At 34.8% G+C, this 20378-nt stretch overlaps 1 protein-coding gene and 1 long non-coding RNA gene across 13 annotated transcripts in view; one reads left to right on the top strand and one right to left on the bottom strand.

Moving 5' to 3' along the window:
- Positions 1 to 6151, bottom strand: part of LOC104591782 (uncharacterized) — a 50990-nt gene extending 44839 nt beyond the window's left edge. For 2 of the 11 annotated variants that reach the window (XR_016085499.1, XR_016085500.1), the window contains exons 1-4: positions 6018 to 6151; positions 5671 to 5891; positions 5282 to 5478; positions 4829 to 4987 (exon numbers count right to left, since the gene is read on the bottom strand). Coding sequence is in view for 7 of the 11 variants with exons in the window: in XM_088903115.1 (XP_088759241.1) it covers positions 4829 to 4987; positions 5282 to 5478; positions 5671 to 5891; positions 6018 to 6034 (594 nt within the window). In the remaining 4 variants the exon portion in view is untranslated. Of the gene's footprint in view, positions 1 to 4828; positions 4988 to 5281; positions 5479 to 5670; positions 5997 to 6017 lie in introns of those variants that run through there. The other 9 variants (XR_016085502.1, XR_016085501.1, XM_088903115.1 and 6 more) reach the window with 8 other exon arrangements.
- Positions 6152 to 7306: 1155 nt separating this feature from the next.
- On the top strand, positions 7307 to 13966 carry LOC148791975 (uncharacterized). Of its 2 annotated transcripts, XR_016085340.1 has the most exons (3): positions 7316 to 7561; positions 7647 to 7695; positions 7782 to 13966. It is a non-coding gene; the product is annotated as an uncharacterized LOC148791975 (long non-coding RNA). The 2 variants fall into 2 exon arrangements; XR_016085339.1 differs by having other exon boundaries at positions 7307 to 7561; positions 7647 to 13966.
- The last annotated feature ends 6412 nt before the right edge of the window (positions 13967 to 20378 follow it).

Genomic DNA, 20378 nt, shown 5'->3' with positions numbered 1-20378 from the left:
TTATAACTTCAGAAAGTTAAGAATATAGAAGTATCCAAGAACGCTATATAAAAATATCTTGGCAATTAAGTGAGGCACCCTCCATGAGTGCCTTATCATGTAGGCACCACTCCACATGTTAAGCTACCTTGGTATCCTAATTGTCATAGTTAGGTTGCTAGTAGGTTGTTCTTGTATCATTTGGTGTAGCAATAGCAGACATGCCTTCATTGGTTTATTTGGTTTTTCATTGATTAGTAGTAGCATGTTTGTGCTTTATTGGATGGTCACAGAAAGATGTTATGACTATGTGAACTCATGAAAATCAAATCACACAATCATGCACTCACCGGGTGAATTTGGTTTATCCTTCGATTTATAGCATATTTGCGTTCTTTTAGAGGCCACAAGAAAGTGTTATGATTATGTGAACTCATCAGTCCACATGTTAGGTTACCTTCGTATATCTTGATATTCCTAGTAAGGTAGTGGATCCTAGAAGTAGTCTTTATTTTATCATATGATAACAGGTAGTTCATGTATTACTTGGTGTGGAAAAAACAAGCATTCACTAACTGGGTAATTTCGTATTTCATTTGATTGATAGAATGTCTATGTTTTATCGGAGGGTTGCAAAAAAGTATCCTTATGTTGACGAGGAATGATCACTTAAGAGGAGCTTTTGAAGGATTTCCTTTTCTGGTGTTTTAATTGTTTTTTTTATTTTTTAAGTTGTTTCATGTAGTTGTTTGATCTGTGGTTGTCTGTTTTGTCGGGCAGGTGTGTGATTGTTGGTGTGTGGTGCCGACTTGGCACCATTGGAGGCTGTATCAAGTTTTTCTTTTCTCTAATATAATTTTCTTTTTTACCTATTCAAAAAAAAAAAAAAAGTATTGTGTCCATGTGGACTAATCAAAACCAAATCAGCTAGGCATGCACTCACAAGGTGATTTGATTTTAAATTTGATTATTAGCTTGCTCATGACTTATTGGAGGGTCACAAGAAAGTTTTGTGACCATGTGAACTCATCAAAATCAAAATCACCCAAGCATGAACTCACTAGGTGATTTGGTTTTTCTTTTAATTGATACCATGTTAAATGTTTTATTGGAGAGTCACCAGAAAGTATTGTGACCATGTGAAAACATCACAACACATGTTAGGCTACCTTGGTATTTCTTGATTGTCATAGTAAGATAGTAGACCTTAGAGGTAGTCTCTATTTTTTCATATGTTAGTGGGTTATTTTTGTACCATTTAGGGTAGGAAAAAGGCATAAACTCATTAAGTGATTTGATTTTTCAACTGATTATGAGTATCTCTATGCTTTATTGTAGGGTTGCAAGAAAGTGTTGTGACCATGTGGATTCATCAAAATCAAATCACCCAGGCATGCACTGATTCAGTGAATTGGTTTTTCATTTGATTGATAGTATGCTTGTGCATCATTGGAGGGTTGCATAAAAGTGTTGTGGTCACATGAACTCATCATTCAACAAGTTAGGATACCCTAGTATTTCTAAATTGTCATAGAAAGGTAGTAGACCCTACAGGCAATTTCTATTTTTTCCAATGTTCAAAGAACCAGACCCGGCATAGAACCAGAGAAGGGAGGGTTCATGGGTCAGAGGTTCAACCAGGGTCGAACCGTGATGACGTGGCACGTGGCATATATATGTTACAGGTCATATAAATACTATATATAATATAGTTTACAACTTTTAATATACTTAAATATGGTGTATGGATAGCAAGTTCCTTATTTTGTAAAGAAAATAACTAGGGTTCTAGTCTCTTAATTTACATTTTCTTTAAAATACATGCATAATAAAGTCATGTGTGCAATAAAGAGTCATTAATTAACACAAGTTAAGAGGTGGACTAATGGTAATTAAGCAATATATGAAAATCATGGGTTCAAATCTTGTTAAACACATTTTAAAATTTCAATTGGAAAAAAGACCTGGGTGGTTTCATGAAACTGGGAACGGTACACCGGTTTTCTGGTTAAACCAACCCATCAGCTAGTTTTTTAGCAAAATCAATTATTGGGGTAAGACCAAACCAGCCAAGGTCTCGGGTCACAGTTCAGCCGGTACGGTACGGTTTTCTAAACACTAGTGTTTTCATACATTAGTGGGTTGTTAATGTGTCAATTGGGCAATGTTTTAAAAGCACAAGGTGCCAAAGAAAAAAAACACAAGGGGCACTTTGTGCCCAAGGTGAAAGGCACGAGGTGAGGCGTGTGCCTTTTCGAAGCAAGGCGCAAAAAAAAAACAAAAAAAAAGTAAATGCCAAAAAAATTAAAAGAAAATAAACATAATATGAATAAAAAATAAACTTAAATTTTAAAATAAATGTTTTAAAAAACCTATTATCTAATATTAAAATACACAAACATAGCATGTAAAGTGTATTCAAATTAAAATTTAAAAATAAAATCAAATATATAAAACATTTTCAAGCATGTAAAACCCACAATCTCTTTTTTTTATTCAATTGCATTACTTCCAATAGCTAATGTGGTGTAAAACATCTTGCATTCCTGATTCTACGAGCCACCTTCGTACCAAGCCCCTTCAAGCAAGCCCAAAGAAATCCAAGTTGGGGTTTAAAATTCTTAATCCTCGCACACACAAAAAAAAAAGATTTTATAATTTTAATTGCCTTTTATGCGAGTGAACCAGAGCTCTAAGAACCCCCTATTTGCTAATGTTGTTCATTCATTAATCATAATAAAATATCTTCTTAAAAGACAATTAAAATTATAGAAATTGTTTTATGTGTGAGGATTAAGAAATTAAGACCCTAACATGGATTTCTTTGGGCTTGCCTCGAGGAGCTTGGCCAAGGATCCAGGGGCGAAGCCCTAGCCCAACTACTAGGATAAAAAACAAAAAGCACAAAAAAATTAAAAAAAAAAAGCACATGCTTGGGCTGAAGCAAGGTTCAAATTTTTTATACGTATCGGGGCGTAGCGTATCGTATCGTTGACTTCACGATATGCCTATTTATAGGTGTTTCAGGAACCGACCTCTTTTTAATGAAAAATGTGGTTAAAAACATGCCTAAAAACCAAATTTTGAAAAAACAACCATAAAAGCGGGTTATTTTAAGTACCGATACGCCTCTGCCGATACACAAGGGTGTATTGATATTTTGAACCTTGGGCTGAAGAGCAAGGTGCACCAAGCACTCGCCTTTTGAAAGTGTTGTTTTTGGGGCCTAGGTGAGGTGCATACCTTAAAATGCGCATACTTGAGCGCCTAGGTGTGGCTTTTAGATCATTGCATTTAGGTAGCAACAATAAGAAGCACTCATTGGATAATTTGGTTTTTCGTTTGATTAATAGCATGTCTATGTTTTATTAGAGGGTCACAAGTAATTGTTGTAATCATGTGAGCACATCAAAACCAAATCACCCAAGCAAACACTCACTGGGTGATTTGGTTGATAGCATGTCATATTTTATTAGAGGGTCAAAAGAATGTGTTGCGCCCATGCGAACTCATTGCTCTACATGCTAAGGTATCTTTGTATTTCTTGATTGCCAAAGTAAGAGAGTGGACCCTAGAGTCATAATATCCAAGGCATTGAGGTGAGGCTAGACAACAACGGAGGGCCTTATCGCCTAGCCACTTAGGCTTTTTTTTTTAATAAAAACCATGAATCTTAGGACCATTCCCTAGGTTCTATAACAAGTAGTAACCATGTTTCACTATTAATTGTTTATAATCTTCGTAAAAAGTGTATAAGCTTCATTTGAAACATAAAAATCAACATATTCATGAAAAAAATGGAAGAAAGAAAAAATTAGAAAATAGAGGGGCTGAGCCTCTATTGTTGTCATAGGAAAATAAGAAAAGAAAAGAAAGGGTGAAAGAAGAAGAAGATGATGATGATGATGATGATAAGTTGATAACAATGATTGAACCCTAACAAATGAGATAAATTAAAAAAAAAAAAAAGGAACTTGTATTTTAACTTAAACTAAATAATTTAGTTTAATAATGTCTATTTTATTAATGACAATGAAGTTAAGTATATAAAAGTATCCAAGAGCACTGTGTAAAAAATGTCTTAGTGATTAAGCAAGGCACGTGAGTGCCTTATTGCTTAGGTGTCACCTTGCCAACTATGTATGTTGAGCAGGTTGGGCTAGATTTAGGGCCAACCCAGGCACAAATCTAATACATGGGCTTTGGGTCTAGATCTGGCCCAACCCAGGGTCAAAGCCCAAACTAAATCTAACAAACTACAACTGAGATATTGCTTGTTTGGGGTTGGAGGTTCAATTAGCCTAGATGAGTTGGCTGGTATGAAATTAGGCAGTTTCCATGATGACCGAATACCTCAAAAACGTTAACCAATCAAAAACTCGTGTTAATTTAAAAAAATAACAGATGATTAGTTACCAATTGGATGATACCAGTTGGCTGGTTATTATTTTTTTAGGTACGATACCTTTTTTGGCATCATAGTCAGACTCATGAAACTAAAGTCTTTTTTCAATAGTTTCTTACCAGGTTTCTCATAAAACTTTAACTTTAACTTAAAAGAATACCAGTTAAATCGTTAGCAATTGAATAGTACAGGTTGATTGATTATTAGTCATTTAGGCATGATACCTTTCTGGTATCATAGTCAGACTCATGAAACTAAAGTCTTTTTTCAAAAGTTTCTTACCAGGTTTCCCCATTGCAAGGGTTTTCTTGCTAGTATCATCACAATTCACAAGAGAGAAATATTGGATACGTAGTAGTAAATTATAAATTATATGTCCGTAGCATTGTGGTAAAAGAAATAAAGGTACCATCTAGACAACCAACGGGACAGTGCATATCTGACCTGAATACAGTAATCAGTACTATGAACACCCCAGTGATCTGGTAAGCCCTGGCCAGAATCCATGGTTGATTGTGTTAAACATGCACGTAGACCCAACAACTCCACTGCCCTTGCCATTCCAGAGACATGCTGCCCACCTGCTTCAGCAAAGCATGTTACCTGATTCAAGAAGCCAAAAAGAACATAAAATAAATTACACGCCTACCATACATCACAATTAAACTACCTTATAAGTTATAACTTATAACTACTTGGGATCAAATTAAATTTTTAACGGGAGTGCAAAGTGCTTGCGCTGAAAAGAAAAGTAAGATGATGATTAGCACTTTACTGACATTAGATAGAAATTCACTGCCTACAAAAGTAAGAAAAACGACGGGGCACCAAAGCAATAGGAGGAAAAAACAGACAGATGAAACCATTTTATTTTAGTTGATCGTCGACAACACTTACACCAGATCGTATGAGTTCAATTCCACAGAGTAAAGTCGAGATATACGAATCCTCCTCCGTCATGTTTGATTCATAAGGCCAGATACGTTCATGTAACCAAGTCAATAAATCAACATCATCAGCTATCCCTCTCGCAAGCTGTTGAGAGGTGTGAACGTGTGTATTCACAAACCCTGTTAATATTCGAGTGACTATGCCTAAGTATAACAAAAAGAAACTCAAGGGTTTCAACAACCGGAGATTAAACTTTAAAACTACTGGGATCAAACAAATGTTAACGGTGAAGTAATACACGGTTTTCAGTAGTGTCAAAATGGAAATCTGGGGCTTCAACAACCGGAGATTAAGTTTTGAAACTACTGGCATCAAAATCAAACGTCGAAAGAGACCTGGAAGTAATATACGGCCGTTAAGGTCGACAAGCTCCCCTGCAATGGCAGAGAATTCGTGAAAAATCTCGGCAGATTGACCAATGGCTTTGATTCTGTCTGCTTCCACAACGAGTCCACCATTTCGGAAAACCCGCTTCTGGGGATCCATCGTTATTATTACCGCGTTATGGAACAAGATGACTGAACCAGTATTCGCCTCCATCGCTCGTTGTAATCGCCTGAAATGTAGGATTATAGATACAGGAATTAGGAAATCAGGGTGAAGCAATTTAGAAGAAAAGAAATCATCTATATAACTGGGGTTCGACTATGATATGGAAAGCATTTGATAAAAAATTTTCGACCAATCAACCGGTATCATAACCAATCAGATCAACTGGTATCATAAACATCATAGCATAGTAGCCAATCCAATCAGGGGTTATTTATCAAAATTCATGGGTGGTTTTGATTGATCAAAATTCATAGATTCTGCATGATAGATTTTCCATATAATTGTATATTAGATTTATAGTGATTGGAAGTTATAATTTAGTAATTTGATCAATAAAAAGTCAATAAAAAAGAAAATAAATCTATTAAGAAAATAAATGAGAAAAACAATAAATTTGAGATATTATATTTAGAATAGTTATAAAAAATAAAGTATCATTTGTTATTTATCTAAGGCTATGTTTGGGAGTGCTCAAGTTAAAAGTAAGTGTTTATTGAATAAGTGTTTGAAAATAAGTGCTTATTTGAATAAGTACTTATTTGTATTTGGCACTCAACTTTTTCAAGTACTTATTTTTTTAAATTAGCACTTATTTTATATTGGGCGTCACTTTAAATAAGCATTTGTGACTATTTTGTCCTTTATTTTCTTTTAAATTTTTAAAATATACCCTTTGAAAGCACTTTTATTAAATTATTTTTATAAAAAACACTTTTATGAAAGTACTTTTATAAAAATAATCTTGGAAAAGTGATTTTATAAAGTGCTTATATATATATATAATCACTTTTATAAAAGTTCATAAAAATGCTTTCATAAAATTACTTTTATAAAATTCAACTAGGGATAATTTTATAAGTGGTATTTTAAAATTCAACTAGGGATAATCATGGAGGAAAAAAAATTGAATAAGTGCTTATTGTATGAGCACTTAAAAAAGCTGGAAATTGAGGCTTAAAACTAAGTCCTTATTTTTAAAATAAGCACTTATTTCGGGCTTATTTCCCAAATACCAATAAGTGCTTAGTGGCCCAAATAAAGCACTTCTTTTGAATAAAAACTTATTTTTAAGCACTCCCAAACATGGCCTAAGAAAAACTAAAAACTTGATTATCCTTTTTCACATTTAATTATCCTAAAACAACTAAGAGAAACTAATAAAACTTGATTTCATCTATTAGTTTTTCATTTATACTCTTTCTATTCATTTGGCCCGTAATTATTGAAATGTCTCTTCCATTATTCTATATATTTTGAATTATAAAAATGTATATAATAATATTTTCTATTAAAACATTAATACAATCGTTGATTATTGAGGCTTACACCTTTTTATGTCTCACTCATTGAGGCTTGAAGCTTATGTCTTAGGCCTCGTTTGATAACTCTTTTTAGAGGTCTGAACTCTAAAATATTTACTTTTAAGATGGTCAGTCTCGTTTGTATTGCATCTGAACGGGCAATCTGAAATGCTTTTTCAGATTTGAAAGCCATAGACATTGGCCTGGCTCTTAACATCCTCACACGCGTTTAAGAAGTGGCCAAAAGACGAAACTACTTCAACATTTTTTTTTTAAAAGACATGTTATGCCCCATTTTAAACCCAACCCTAAAACATTTATATTCTTCTCCGTCGAGGAAGATGAACAGTACACCTTCGAAGCTCTTTTCCAGGTATGTCTCAAATCCACATTCTCTGCTCATTTTGCTATTTCATGGTTGCAAATGCAAGGTCTCATCATTTTCTCCATTTTTTTAGTGTTTCAGTCGCCTATTGGGCCCTATCCAGCATTGAAGCAGCAGTGAAGGTGAGTTTTCTTCTTCTTTTTCTTCTTTGTTGTTGTTGTTTTTATTCCTTTGTTTCTCATTTTGGTTTTATTCTTCGTCCCATTAGGTAGTGCGAAGATTGTTGAGACATCATTCCTCTGTTTCTCATTTCAGAGGAATGAGAGCTATCAAGCTCTCATCATTCCTCTCTTTCTCGTTTCAGATATAACCAAACCAAGCTCAAGTCTAGAAAAAAAACAATGTGCATATTTAAGAATCCGTAGCACAAAGATTGTTGAGATTTAGAAGCGGAGAAAGATATTACCCAGAAAGGCTGTAATTTGAGTAAGGATGAGATGAGAATCCATGAAAAACACTCAAAAGTTCGAATAATAGCTGCAAAGGGCAGCAGAGAATCAGAGAACCATAAGGCCCATCCAGCAAGCACCACTCCTACCATTCCTTTCCAATGTGAACTTTGTTCCTTTTTTTCTTACCTTTCCCTCTAAACGGTGTAAAAGTGCAGAGGACTTTTCTTAAAGATCATCATTGAATATTGCTATATTCAAATCGATATCAATGAGCTTTTCTTCTTTTTCCACTCCAAACCAAGACTATTGTGTAATACAATTCATCAAAGTAATTTTTATTAAAATTTAATCATTTCATTTATTTTAGTAGTGATTAATTAATTATTAATTATTTTTAGTAATTATTATCAATTATTATGTATTTAATTATTTTTTTATTCGTGTTAGTTCAATATTATTAATTATTAATTAGTAACCATTAACTTTTATTGATTGTTTTAATTTTTATTAAAATTTAATCATTTTATTATTTTTTAATAGTGATTAATTATTTTTATTAATTTAATTATGTTATTTATTATTTATTAATTATTTTTAGTAATTATTATCAATTATTATGTATTTAATTATTTTTTTATTCGTGTTAGTTCAATATTATTAATTATTAATTAGCAACCATTAAATTTTATTGATTATTTTAATTTTTATTAAAATTTAATCATTTTATTATTTTTTAATAGTGATTAATTATTATTTTGAATTTAATTATGTTATTTATTATTTATTAATTATTTTTAGTAATTATTATAAATTATTATGTATTTACTTTTTTTATTCGTGTTAGTTCAATATTATTAATTATTAATTAGTAACCACTAATTTTTATTGATTATTTTATTTTTTATTATTTTTTAATAGTGATTAATTATTTTTATTAATTTATTTATGTTAATTATTAATTATTTTTCGTAATTATTATTTATTTTATTAATTTTTTGTATGATTTCAATATTATTTTGAATTTGATAAATTATTTTAAATGAAATAGTACAAATTGAATTCAAATTTACCAAATAGTTTATTCTAGGGGTAAAATAGTAAAATCAATACATTTCATATGTTAAAGGTTTGATCCAACATAAACAAGCTTAAGTATTCAGAGCCTCTAAAAAGTAGAAAAGCATCAATGTCTCTTTTCAGATTTCAGACACTTTTAATATCTTTTCAACTTTTCAGATTTCAAATTTCAGATTTATCAAACGCCACCTTAGTGTGGCAAAGGCTTGAGCCTCCTAAGCCTTGAGGCAAAATCTATCGCTTCAAGGCATAAGCCTCATGTCTCAAGGCTTAAGCTTTTTAAAGCAATGTTAAGGGTACTATGATTTTCATGTAGCTTGTCGTAGAAGGAAACGCTCTCTTTCGGGTGAGTGTGATGATGGTAGTTGTGACTCTACCGTGGTGGTCTTACTTCCACCCATTATTTTAAAAAGGCTTAAACCTTGAGGCGAGGTGCATAGATTTTGCCTCAAGTTTTGAGCCTTACATTAAAATGAGGCATGAGGTGCAAAAAGGTGTAGTCTGAAGTATCAATGATTATTTAGCAATTTAATGCAAACAAAAACATTTACAGTTGGGAGGGATAGTGTTTTAGTAACTCATTTACAGTTTGCATATGGCATTCTTATTTTTTGTGATGGAGAAAGTAGGGAGGGAGTGGAAAATCTGAGGATGGTTGTGAAACTCTTTGAGAGGATGTCGAATTTGAGGATTAATTGGTCAAAGAGGCAAAGAGCTTACTGGTTGGAGTCAACATTGAAGAGGATGAAGTGAGATTTCTAGCAAATTCCCTAGGCTGTGAAAAAGGTGTATGGCTAATGAAATACTTGGGTTTACCCTTTGGAGATAATCCTATATCTGCTAGTTTTTGGTCTCCGGTGGTGGAAAGAATAAAAAAATGCTTGTGAAAAAAAAATTATATCTCATTGGGGGGGGGGAGGGGGGAGAATAACCCTAATTGAATCCACTTTAACAAACCTCCCAATATACTACTTGTCAGTGTTTAGGATGCCACAAGGGATAGTGAGGAAAATTGAAAAAAATCATGAGGGATTTTCTATGGGAGCCAGGGGAAAAAACGAATGATCATTTAATTAGATGGGAAAAGGTGAGGAAATTGAAAGGGCAAGGGGTTTGGGAATAAGTAATGTTAGAATGAAGAATCAGGCTTAGCTGAGGAAATGGCTCTAGAGGTTTCCAAATGAAAATGAGAAATTATGGCACAAAGTGGTTGCAAGCATTCATGGCATGTCGAGCAACGGATGGGATGCTGGATGTCTCTCTAGGGCTAACTTGGCTGCTCCCTGGAAGGCCATCCATGATGTTCTCCCTACATTCTTAAATTTTGTCAGGTATGATTGGTCTTCTGGTAGTATAATTAGATTCTGGGAGGATTTGTGGACTGAGGATACTCCTCTAGGGGAGAAATTTCCTTCTCTTTGTGATCTGTCTAAGCTCAAGGGTAAGCCTATTTTCGAGTTCCTAAACCATCATTCTCACCTTTCAGGATTGAATTGGAACCTTAGTTTAAATAGGAATCTTAGAGAATCTGAACTTCTTGCAATATCCGAATTGTTAGGATTGCTGAATTCAGTCTTCTTGGGGGAAGGTGGGTCAGATTCTAGAACTTGGGGTCCTAATTCTGATGGATCTTTTTCTTGTAAATCCTTTATACATTCGATGGTTGCTACACAATCTTCTCTTCATTTTCTAGTCAAAGAAATTTGGTGTCCTCCTATTCCCCTTAAAATCAATGCTTTTTGTTGAGAAGTTTTTCATGGTTGTATTAATACCTTTAATGTATTTCAAAGGAAAAGACCAAATTGGTGCTTGTCCCCTAATTGGTGTGTCTTGTGTAAGTTGAGTGATGAGATTGCTTTCCACCTTCTTTTATCATGCCCATTTGCCAATTTTATTTGGAATTTGTTTTCTTCCCTTTTTGGGTGAAGGTGGTCCTCTCTTGACAGGGTGAAAGGTTTATTCAACCCTAATGGTACTAATGGTTAGACAAGGAGGGGAAGGATTCTTTGGAGGTGCACTAGAGCAATAATACTTTTGACCACTTGGGAGGAAAGAATTGATAGAATATTTGAAAATAAATAAAAATGCAAAGAAGCTTTAGTTGAAACAATAACATTGAGGGTGGCACATTGGGTAAAAAGTTTAAAGTTGTTTTCAGATTTTAAAGTTGAAGACTTTTTTAGGGTTTGGGGACTTATTGCTACTTCATCTTCTATGAGACAACAGGTTTGTAAGACCTGGTCCCCTCCAACAGATGGTTAGAAGAAGTTGAACTTTGATGGAGTTGTGTGGGTAAGCCAGGCCCTTCAGGTGTTGGGGGGGGGGGCATTAGAGATGAAAATGGTTCCATTATTGCTGTGTTCTCCAGCCGTGTGGAGGAGGGTGATGTGGCTAGGGCAGAGCTTCTAGTTGCAGTATATGGGGTTGAAAAGGCCAATGAGTTGGGGATTAATAGACTGATCATCGAGAGAGACTCAAAAACTGTGATAAAATGGTTGCAGAAAGGGGAAGGAGCGACATGGCAGCTGAAGAATGATTTCAGAAGATTCAAATGGATGTCAAGAAATATGTTAATTCAGGTGGATTGGGTTAGGAGATCGGCCAATAGTTAGGCTGATAGCTTAGCAAAGCAAGGGGTTCAAAGAACATATATGTTTTGGGCACATTTGTAATTCTGTCTTGGGTTAGCTTCTATGTTGATTTCTTTTGCAACTTCTTGTTGTATCCTAAAACATTTTAATTAATGGAAAATTTTCAGAGTTATTGATAAAAAAAATAGTTCAAAATTTATACAAGCAGCACTTCAATAAATATGGGTCAAATAAATAAAAAGGGTAAAAATGAAAAACCAATAAGGGAAATCAAGTTCTGTTAGTTTCTCTTGATGTTTTAGGGGAGTTTAATGCAAAAAGAACCAATCAAGTTATTAGTTTCTCTTTGATATATCAAGGGAGATTTTTCCTAATCATTCTAAATACAACATCCCAAATTTGTTATTTTTCTCATTCATTTTCTTAATGGACTTTTTTTATTGATTTTTTTCATATATCAAATTAACTCAGTCGTTTTCTTCCTTCTAAACCATTAAATGACTATAAATTTAATATCCAATTATACGAATGACTCTTTATATATTTCTTTTTCTTCTAAATTGGTTACTCAAATTATTTGAGAAATTTGCATTTTGAAATATGAAATGTAAAATTTTTATAGTTGTTAGTTGATTAATTATTTCATTTAATGCTTAAATATTGATATTTATTGCTTATAAACTTTTGCTTTATGAATATTTATACCTCCTATCATTCTAGCTTTATACATTAAATGCTATTTTTATATTAATAATCTTTAATTAATATTATTCTTAAGTTTTGAACCTTACGGCTTGCAACACCTTGCACCTTTAGCCTTTAAAATATTGTCATTCTCTCAAGCATCTTGTCTCTCTCAAATGTTCCCACCTTTCTTAAACATCCATCTTTCAAACATCTTGCTTATCTCTTTTTAATGCATCCAGTAGTGGCGGAGAATGTGAACTTGGTTGGAATGTCACCACAATGTAGTGGCGGAAAACGTGAACTTGGTTGGCTAACTTTTCCGTTTTATCTCACTTTTCATTGTGTTTCTCTTGCTTTTTAATGCATCCAGTTATTTGTTCGCCTTGTAGGTAATCTTGGATTGTTTCACTAATCTAAGCCCACTTACATTGTTTCACATTCCTCTCCTCAAATAGCAAGAATAAACACCTTCCTAGATATGTCTTCACAGCCTATTTGAGACGAGTTTGATGCAAATAATAGGCAACCCAGCATCTGGGTCCAATATTCTCAGGCAGGTTGGTAAAGTTACAAAACTGGACAATCTCACCAATACAAAGAAGAAGTGTAGCTTCGCTCGAGCTTGTGTTCGCATGGATATTAGAAAATCAATTTGTCTCACAATCCCAATTACTTAAAATGGCACTACTCGGTATTATGATTTATACTATGAAAATACCAGTGTGTGTTCAGTCTGGGGTAGGATTGGTCATAGGAAAATTGACTGTAACGATAGCAAGAACCCAAATGTGAATCAAAATCAAAAGTGGCAAATTGTGAGTCATAGGAAGTCGGGATGCAAGAGGGGTACTACCAAATATCACAGACTTGAGTCCATTGGAGCTAGCTGACTTCCAATTAAAAACACAAGTCAGAAATGGAAATCTGTTGCAACTGAAAGGAAAAAGTGGGGCACCCCAAATAGGATAAATTTTAAAAAGGGAATGTTGCTATGGGAGGAATTACTATCAATCCAAACATTAAAGAAACTAAGATTTGGAAGGCTAAAGAGAAATTTGGTACTACTTCTAGCGCAAGAAGAACCTTGTTCACTGAAGACACCTACGAGACACTCAAACAACAAAAGAAGATACCTGGAATGATGAGGAGGGAGAGATCAATGAAGATGATGACTTGCTGGGAGAAGAAGGAAAGAAGAAATAGGTGGAGAGGATTTTAATATGATTTCAAACAACCTCGAACTGGAATGGGTTAAACAACAACTGAGAGAGCAAGACGGGGAAGATGGCAAGATGAACCTGAGGTCCACTCTGGTGGAATCTCTTGGACCAAACAGGACGGTGATCTACAATTTGACACTACAGCAAGGGCTACCAAGGAATTAAAAAAAAAACATGAAGATTCTTGAATGGAACATTAGGGGGGCTAGGAGGCCCAATTTTTTAAGACATCCTCTCCATCTTAAAAATTGTTATGATCTTGATATTTGTTTTGTAGTTGAAATGAGAGTCAATGCTAGTAGGGGGGGAACTTGCACAAAAATTAAATTTTGACTTTCACTTTTTGGTAAATTCTATTGGTTTCTCTGGAGGTGTTTGGCTATTTTTGAATAGAAATAAAGTGAATAATAATATCTTATTTAGTAATGAATGTCTAATTCATACTTTAATTACTGATGTGGCTAAAAACAAAGTTTGGCTGGGTACGTTCATTTACACCCCCCCCCCCCCCCCCAATATAATAAACGCCAATGTTTTTGGAACCTTCTTGATAACATTGCAACAAGCACCATTGGTATGAACTAGCTTATAATATGAGATTTTAATGCAATTTTAAGTTCTAAAGACAAATATGGGGGAGTTGCTAAAAGAATAAATATTGACAAACATCTTAATCGATTTATTTCTAGGAGTGACTTAATTGAGCTCCGTTCTAAGGGTGGCCACTTCACTTGGCGTAACAATGGAAGGAGATTGGTTCATGAGAGACTAGACCGTCCTCTTGTGAATAGTGATTGGAGAAGGGAATTTCCCAATGCGGAACTAACAAACCCCGCCCTTTATTGAATCTGATCACACCCCCATCATTTTGAGGGTCCAGTAGTAGGCATGTTAGGTAAGCACAATGAATGAACACGTAATAGCTATGTGATACATGTCCCAGCTAATGTGTTTTTCATCCAAACATTTTCTTCTTCATCAGACAGATATTATCCATTATTTTATTATCTTTGTCAAAATAATTAAAAATAAAAAACAATGAAAAAGGAAAACGTAAATGAATCCCAACTCCCAACACTTTTATGTTTTCATTTTTCATTGTTTTTATTTTTAATTATTTTGACAAAGATAATAAAATAATGGATAATTTCTATCTAACAGAACAAAAACGTTTGGATGAAAGGCACATTAACTGGAACATGTGTCACACAGCTATTATGTGCTCGCTCATTGTATTTACCTAACGTGGCTACTACATCTAGACCCTCATTTTGAATACTAATCCCAAGATCTTGAGAGGTTTAAGGCCTTTTCGCCTTAAAGCTATATGGCTTACAAATCCAAATCTGGAAAACGTGGTGAGAGAGGCTTGGAACATCGAATACTCAAGTTCTAGGGGATTTCAATTAACAAGAAGATGCGAAAATTTTAAGGGCTTAGCAAAAGTGTGGAATAAGCGTCATTTTAGAAACATCCATGAAGAATTAAAAGAGATAATGACAAAGTTGCAAAAGACACAACACTCTATTCAGCACAACCCCAATAACAGACATTGGGTCAACAAGGAGAAAAGCCTCCTTAATAGAATGAACATTCTACAAAAAAAGGCAAGAAATCTACTGGGTTCAAAAGTCAAGAATTAATTGATTAAGATTGGGGGACTAGAACACGAGATTTTTTCACACTGCTACAATCATTAGACGAAACAAAAATAGAATTAACAAGCTTAAGATGGCGGATGCGTCCTATACCACTAGACATGAGGACATTCAACATATTTTAACAACTAGCTTGAAGGACAGATTGACATCGAATGGGACCAGTGACAAATAATTTCCTGGAGGCAATAGAATCTATTATTAAATACGAGGATAATAGAAATCTCTGTAAGCCAGTCTCTAACCGTGAGATCAAGGAAGCCCTGTATCACATTCCAAACCTAAAGGCCCCGGGCCCATATGGCATTCAAGCATTTTTTTTTTCAAATAATTTTGGCCAATTGTGGACAAGAGTGATAAAATTGATTAAAGCATTTTTTTTCATAATGGGAAGTTGAATAGAGAGATTAATCAAACTCTCATGGTCCTTATCCCAGAAACTGTGAATCCTGAGTTTCCTGAACATTATCGATCAATTAGTCTTTGCAATGTAACATATAAAATCATAGCTCAGATTCTAGTTAATAGGTTCATACCCATATTAGAAAAATTAATTTCATATTTTTTAGAGTGCATTTGTCCATAAAAGACAAATAACAGATAATATTTTAATAACACATGAAATTTTCAATTCTATGAAAAGGAAAAAAGGAGCAAAAGCTTGGATGAGCTGCAAATTAGACATGAAAAAAGCATATGACCGTTTGGAGTGGAAATTTATAAAAGAATGCCACAAGAAATTGGGATTTAGTCACATGTGAATTAACTGGATTATGCAATGCATCACTACCCCCTAAGACTCAAAGCAAGTAGAGGAATAAGGCAAGGTGACCCCCTCTCACCATACATCTTTATCATTTGTGCATATTCTATTACAAGCAAAATCATAAAGGCTTATGAAAGTATAGAATCGAATTTAGGGGTTAAGTTAACCTCAGGATGCCCGAAGATTTCTATTCTACAATTTGAAAATGACTACATGATCTTTGGTAGGGCGTCTATTAATGGATGCATTGAGATCAAATCAATCATTGATCAATATGAGATGGCATCAGGCCAGAAGGTTAACTTTAATAAATTGAAAGTTTTTTTTCTCAAAAAAAAATTTGCCCAATAGACTCCAAAAATTTGTTGCCCGAAATCTTGGAATCCCTAAGGCTACGAAATCTGAAAAAATATATAGGGGCCCCTGTAATTAGTACTCAAGAGTGAAAAGAGTAGTCTTGGTTTAGTTATCCAAAAGCTTAAAGACAAATTAAGTGGTTGGAAGGCCAATACTCTTTCTAGAGTGGGAAAAGTAGTTCTAATTAAGTCAGTGACTAGTGCCATCCCTTTCTTTCAGATGGCTTGCTTTCCCCTTTTGATTCAAACATTTAAGGAAATCGATAAAACTCAAAGAGACTTTTTTTGGAGTGAAAGTTTGAACAAGAAAGAATTTGCATGGACAAAGTGGAAGAACTTATGCAAGCCAACTAGTCTTGGAGAACTTGGCTTGCAAAGTAAGGCCAGGGGTTTTTTAACCCAAATATGCTGAGTTGGGAGTATTCTAGAATCCCAACAAATATCATTCCCAAAATAAAAAATGTCCTTGAAGGATCTTTTATTCCAAAGACCAATATGAATGATGAACTGAAATGGGGTCCGAGTTGCAATGGGGAATTTACTATTAATTCGATGACCTAGCTTCAAGCTGATATTGATAGCGATAATGAACAAGTTTTGACTATGAAATCTCTTGTTATAAAATTGAAAATTCAGCCAAGAGTGAAGTTATTCTTTTGGTTCTCAAGTATGGGAAAAATACCCACAAGGTTAAGACTTGCGAGTGTAGACATAAACATAGACCCCAATTGCCCCTTTTGCAACTCACAGTTGGAATTAATTGGCCATTTATTTGTGAATTGCACTTTCTCAAATCAAATCTGGACCCTTCTAAATCCCCCAAATGGGGCCTAAATCTAATGAAAGGTTTATAGACTGGTGCGTTAGAATATCCAAAGACCGGGGAGCAATAGAATCAAGATGAAAATTGACATATATTATTTCGAACATTTGGAAGCAAAGAAATAATGTGGTCCTTAATTCTCAAACCCCCTCTCTAGCAAATGTATTAGAAAACGCTACTCGTGACCTTAGATACTTCGAGGATGCATCTTTACTCTCCATCTCAGAGATTTTTTTGGAGCTATTCTTTCATTTAACTTCCATTCCATTGGCTTCAACAACGTTATAGTGGCGGAGGCTTGGGCAGCATGGGAGGCTCTTCAAGGCGTGCTGGAGTTACCGTTTGAAGATTTCACTATCGAAGGAGACTCTACCCTCACCATCGCATGCATCAATTCAAAGTGCAAGCATCCATGGTCCTCGTCTAGCATCATTAAAGACATTCAAGCATTATGTAGAAGCAGTCGGAAGAGGTTTAGGTTCACTCACGTCCATAGAGAGCCAAACTTTCTGACAGATTTTTTTGGCAAACTTAGCTCACAATTGCTCTCCGGATTCCACTTCTACTCAAGACAAGAGAGAAGTCGAGAAAATTAGATGGAAAGATCTTTGGGGTCGCACTACCCCCTGTCTCTGTTAGTGCCCCTCTTTTTTGTACCAAAAAAAGTATTCTTGTTTGTTAATGGTAATTAGTGAAAATATCAATATTTTTTATTATTATTTACAACAATTTTTAATTAATATTGATTAAATATTATTAATAGTTTTTTAATATTATATATACCAAAATATTTAGTATTATCATTGCCAATTACCTTTATTGATATATAATAATTATCAAGGGGGTGCTGATTAATATCAAGAAGGCAATCTATCACTTTCTTTGAGTCTCCTTCAATCCAAATGTTATGTTGTTAAATCCATGTCGCGTTGCTATCTTTCGAGTTTCAACCGCTTCCAAGCATTCAGGTACATTGATGGACCCATGGAGGTGACACCTAAAAAGCCAGCTTTTGTGATCAACATTCGATCTATGTAATCTCTTGATATATAGCTAAACGAGCATGTCCCATTAGATTTAATGTGTTGGATTTTAATCTCATTAGAGATTAAATCCAATGAGGTTTGATTGATCTATTACATGAAAAACACACTTACACACATGTCTTGGAAATTAGTTTTTTCTCTTACTAAAACTAGTTTTGAACTTGTTCCACATTGGAAAATTACAAAACTTGTTTTAAGTTTTTAAATAGGAGCTTATTTACACTCTTTAGAAATAAAGAAGAGAGTATGGAGGCTTGCTACTTTGCAATGTGGGTGCACACATGTGTGCGGTGCAATGAAGCACTTTAAAGGTGCACTTTGGTGTGAGGCTAACCGTTGATGTTTCAATGGTCACGATTTGATCAAATGTGATTAACAGTCACAATGTTTGAAATTGTAATTGTTCATGAGCATTTTTTGAACCAGCACATTCCTCTGCTCCATGACTCTTATAAGGTTTCTTTGAAGAATCTTCAACTTTGCTGGTAGCAAACTCTTGCCCAAGGATCTATTGTATCATAGGAACGGATTTGCCTATAACCCAACAATAAACTTAGTGGGAGAAAATAATGTTCGAAAGATAATGTCTTCAAACACGCATCAGAGCTTCTCCTCTAAGTTTCAATGACCCCAATTTCCCAACATAATGGATGCATCAAGATTTATTTTTTGAGGTTTATTCTCTGGAAGGGTTCCCCTTGACCCAACACTTGTGATAGGGCTCACCTCGTTGAATTGCCATGTGGATGTCAACATACTTTGGATTCGTCCAAGGTCCTTGGCCACATCAACAATGCATGTCACCACACATTGGAGGATGGTTGCACCAACTAACAAAAACCCTAGAGAGAAGCAGAGTAAACGATTCTCACACCGAGAAGAACCTGTGTCGAGGAACACGAAATCATTTGAAGATCTTGACAACAAGTCTCCTCACCTGAGTGAAAGACGTAACAGTGTGTACACTACGACACTTAGCTATTTAAAGGCACTCTCATCGAGGTATGGTTATTCTTCTTCCTCTTCTACTCTATACACTCTAGCCCCCTTTGCTCGTCCTCTCGCTCTTCAGCTCTACTTGACCTAGACCAACTCACCCTCATCCACCATTGTCTTAAATGTCGGAGTGCTTTCCCTAGGGAACCTCCTTAGGGCCTCTGACTTCGTTTATTTTTTTTAAAAGTCTTGCTCGTGCACCACCTCGTCCTTCCAGCTTGACTTATCTAGGTTGGTAGGACTTTATCTGTTGTTCATCCACCTTAGTTCGGACCAAGGTTCAAAGTATTGACACGTATCGATCGATATGTATCATTTCGGGAGCTCCCTGATACGCCCCTACAGAGGGTGTGTCAGGGTTCTGACTAGTTCAGGGGGTGGAGGAGACTTAAACCGCCCCCCTGAACCGGTTTTGAAAAAAAAAAGTATCGATATCGCTCGATACGCCCCTACCGACGTATCGGGCATATCGATATTTTGAACCTTGGTTCGGACTACAACAACTTGTTTCTTTCAATTCAAATATCTAGGTTGGTAGAATTCTCATCACCAAAGATTTGGAATTTATGGTGATATAGTATGTAGCACCTTAATGTCTAATTATACAAGTTTGCCAAGATCTTCTTGGTTGTTTTGGTACACCTTACTGCATTTATTTTTAGAGATATCATTTTCTCCTAGTAATAAGGTAATGAAGCCATTGTTTATGGATTTTCCTTTCCCCCCATATTACACCACCATTGAAAGATATACTTTTATTCATCCATTGAAACTTTAATTATTTTCTCTACTATCTTTTAATTTTGCTTGGAAAATTAACAATTTTTTAGAATGTGATCCATATCCTCCATTTCCCCCTTGTCAATATCTATTTCTCCTTCATCGATCATGCAATCCTCTCCTGGCCAAAGCATGGGCCTGCTTGTTACATTTTCTATTAACATACGAAAGAGAAACATCTAAACCAGCAGCAACATCAAAGATGTCGTTTGACGGGGGCTAAAATTCGAAATCTTCTGGTTCACACTTTTAATTAAGTTGTGACAGTCAGACTAGATGACCACCTTGCCAAAGCCACAACGCTTTACTAGCAAAAGGCCTTGTCTGATAGCTACGGCTTCTGCTTGAATTGCTGATGAAGAGGACACAAGTCCAAACCAAAGATCCATACCAATCATACCAAAAAAGCTCCA

This window comes from Nelumbo nucifera, chromosome 4 (genome assembly GCF_055504915.1).
Source record: "Nelumbo nucifera cultivar China Antique chromosome 4, China Antique-T2T, whole genome shotgun sequence".
Classification (NCBI taxonomy): Eukaryota; Viridiplantae; Streptophyta; class Magnoliopsida; order Proteales; family Nelumbonaceae; genus Nelumbo; species Nelumbo nucifera.
This window is presented reverse-complemented; position numbering and strand designations above follow the sequence as displayed.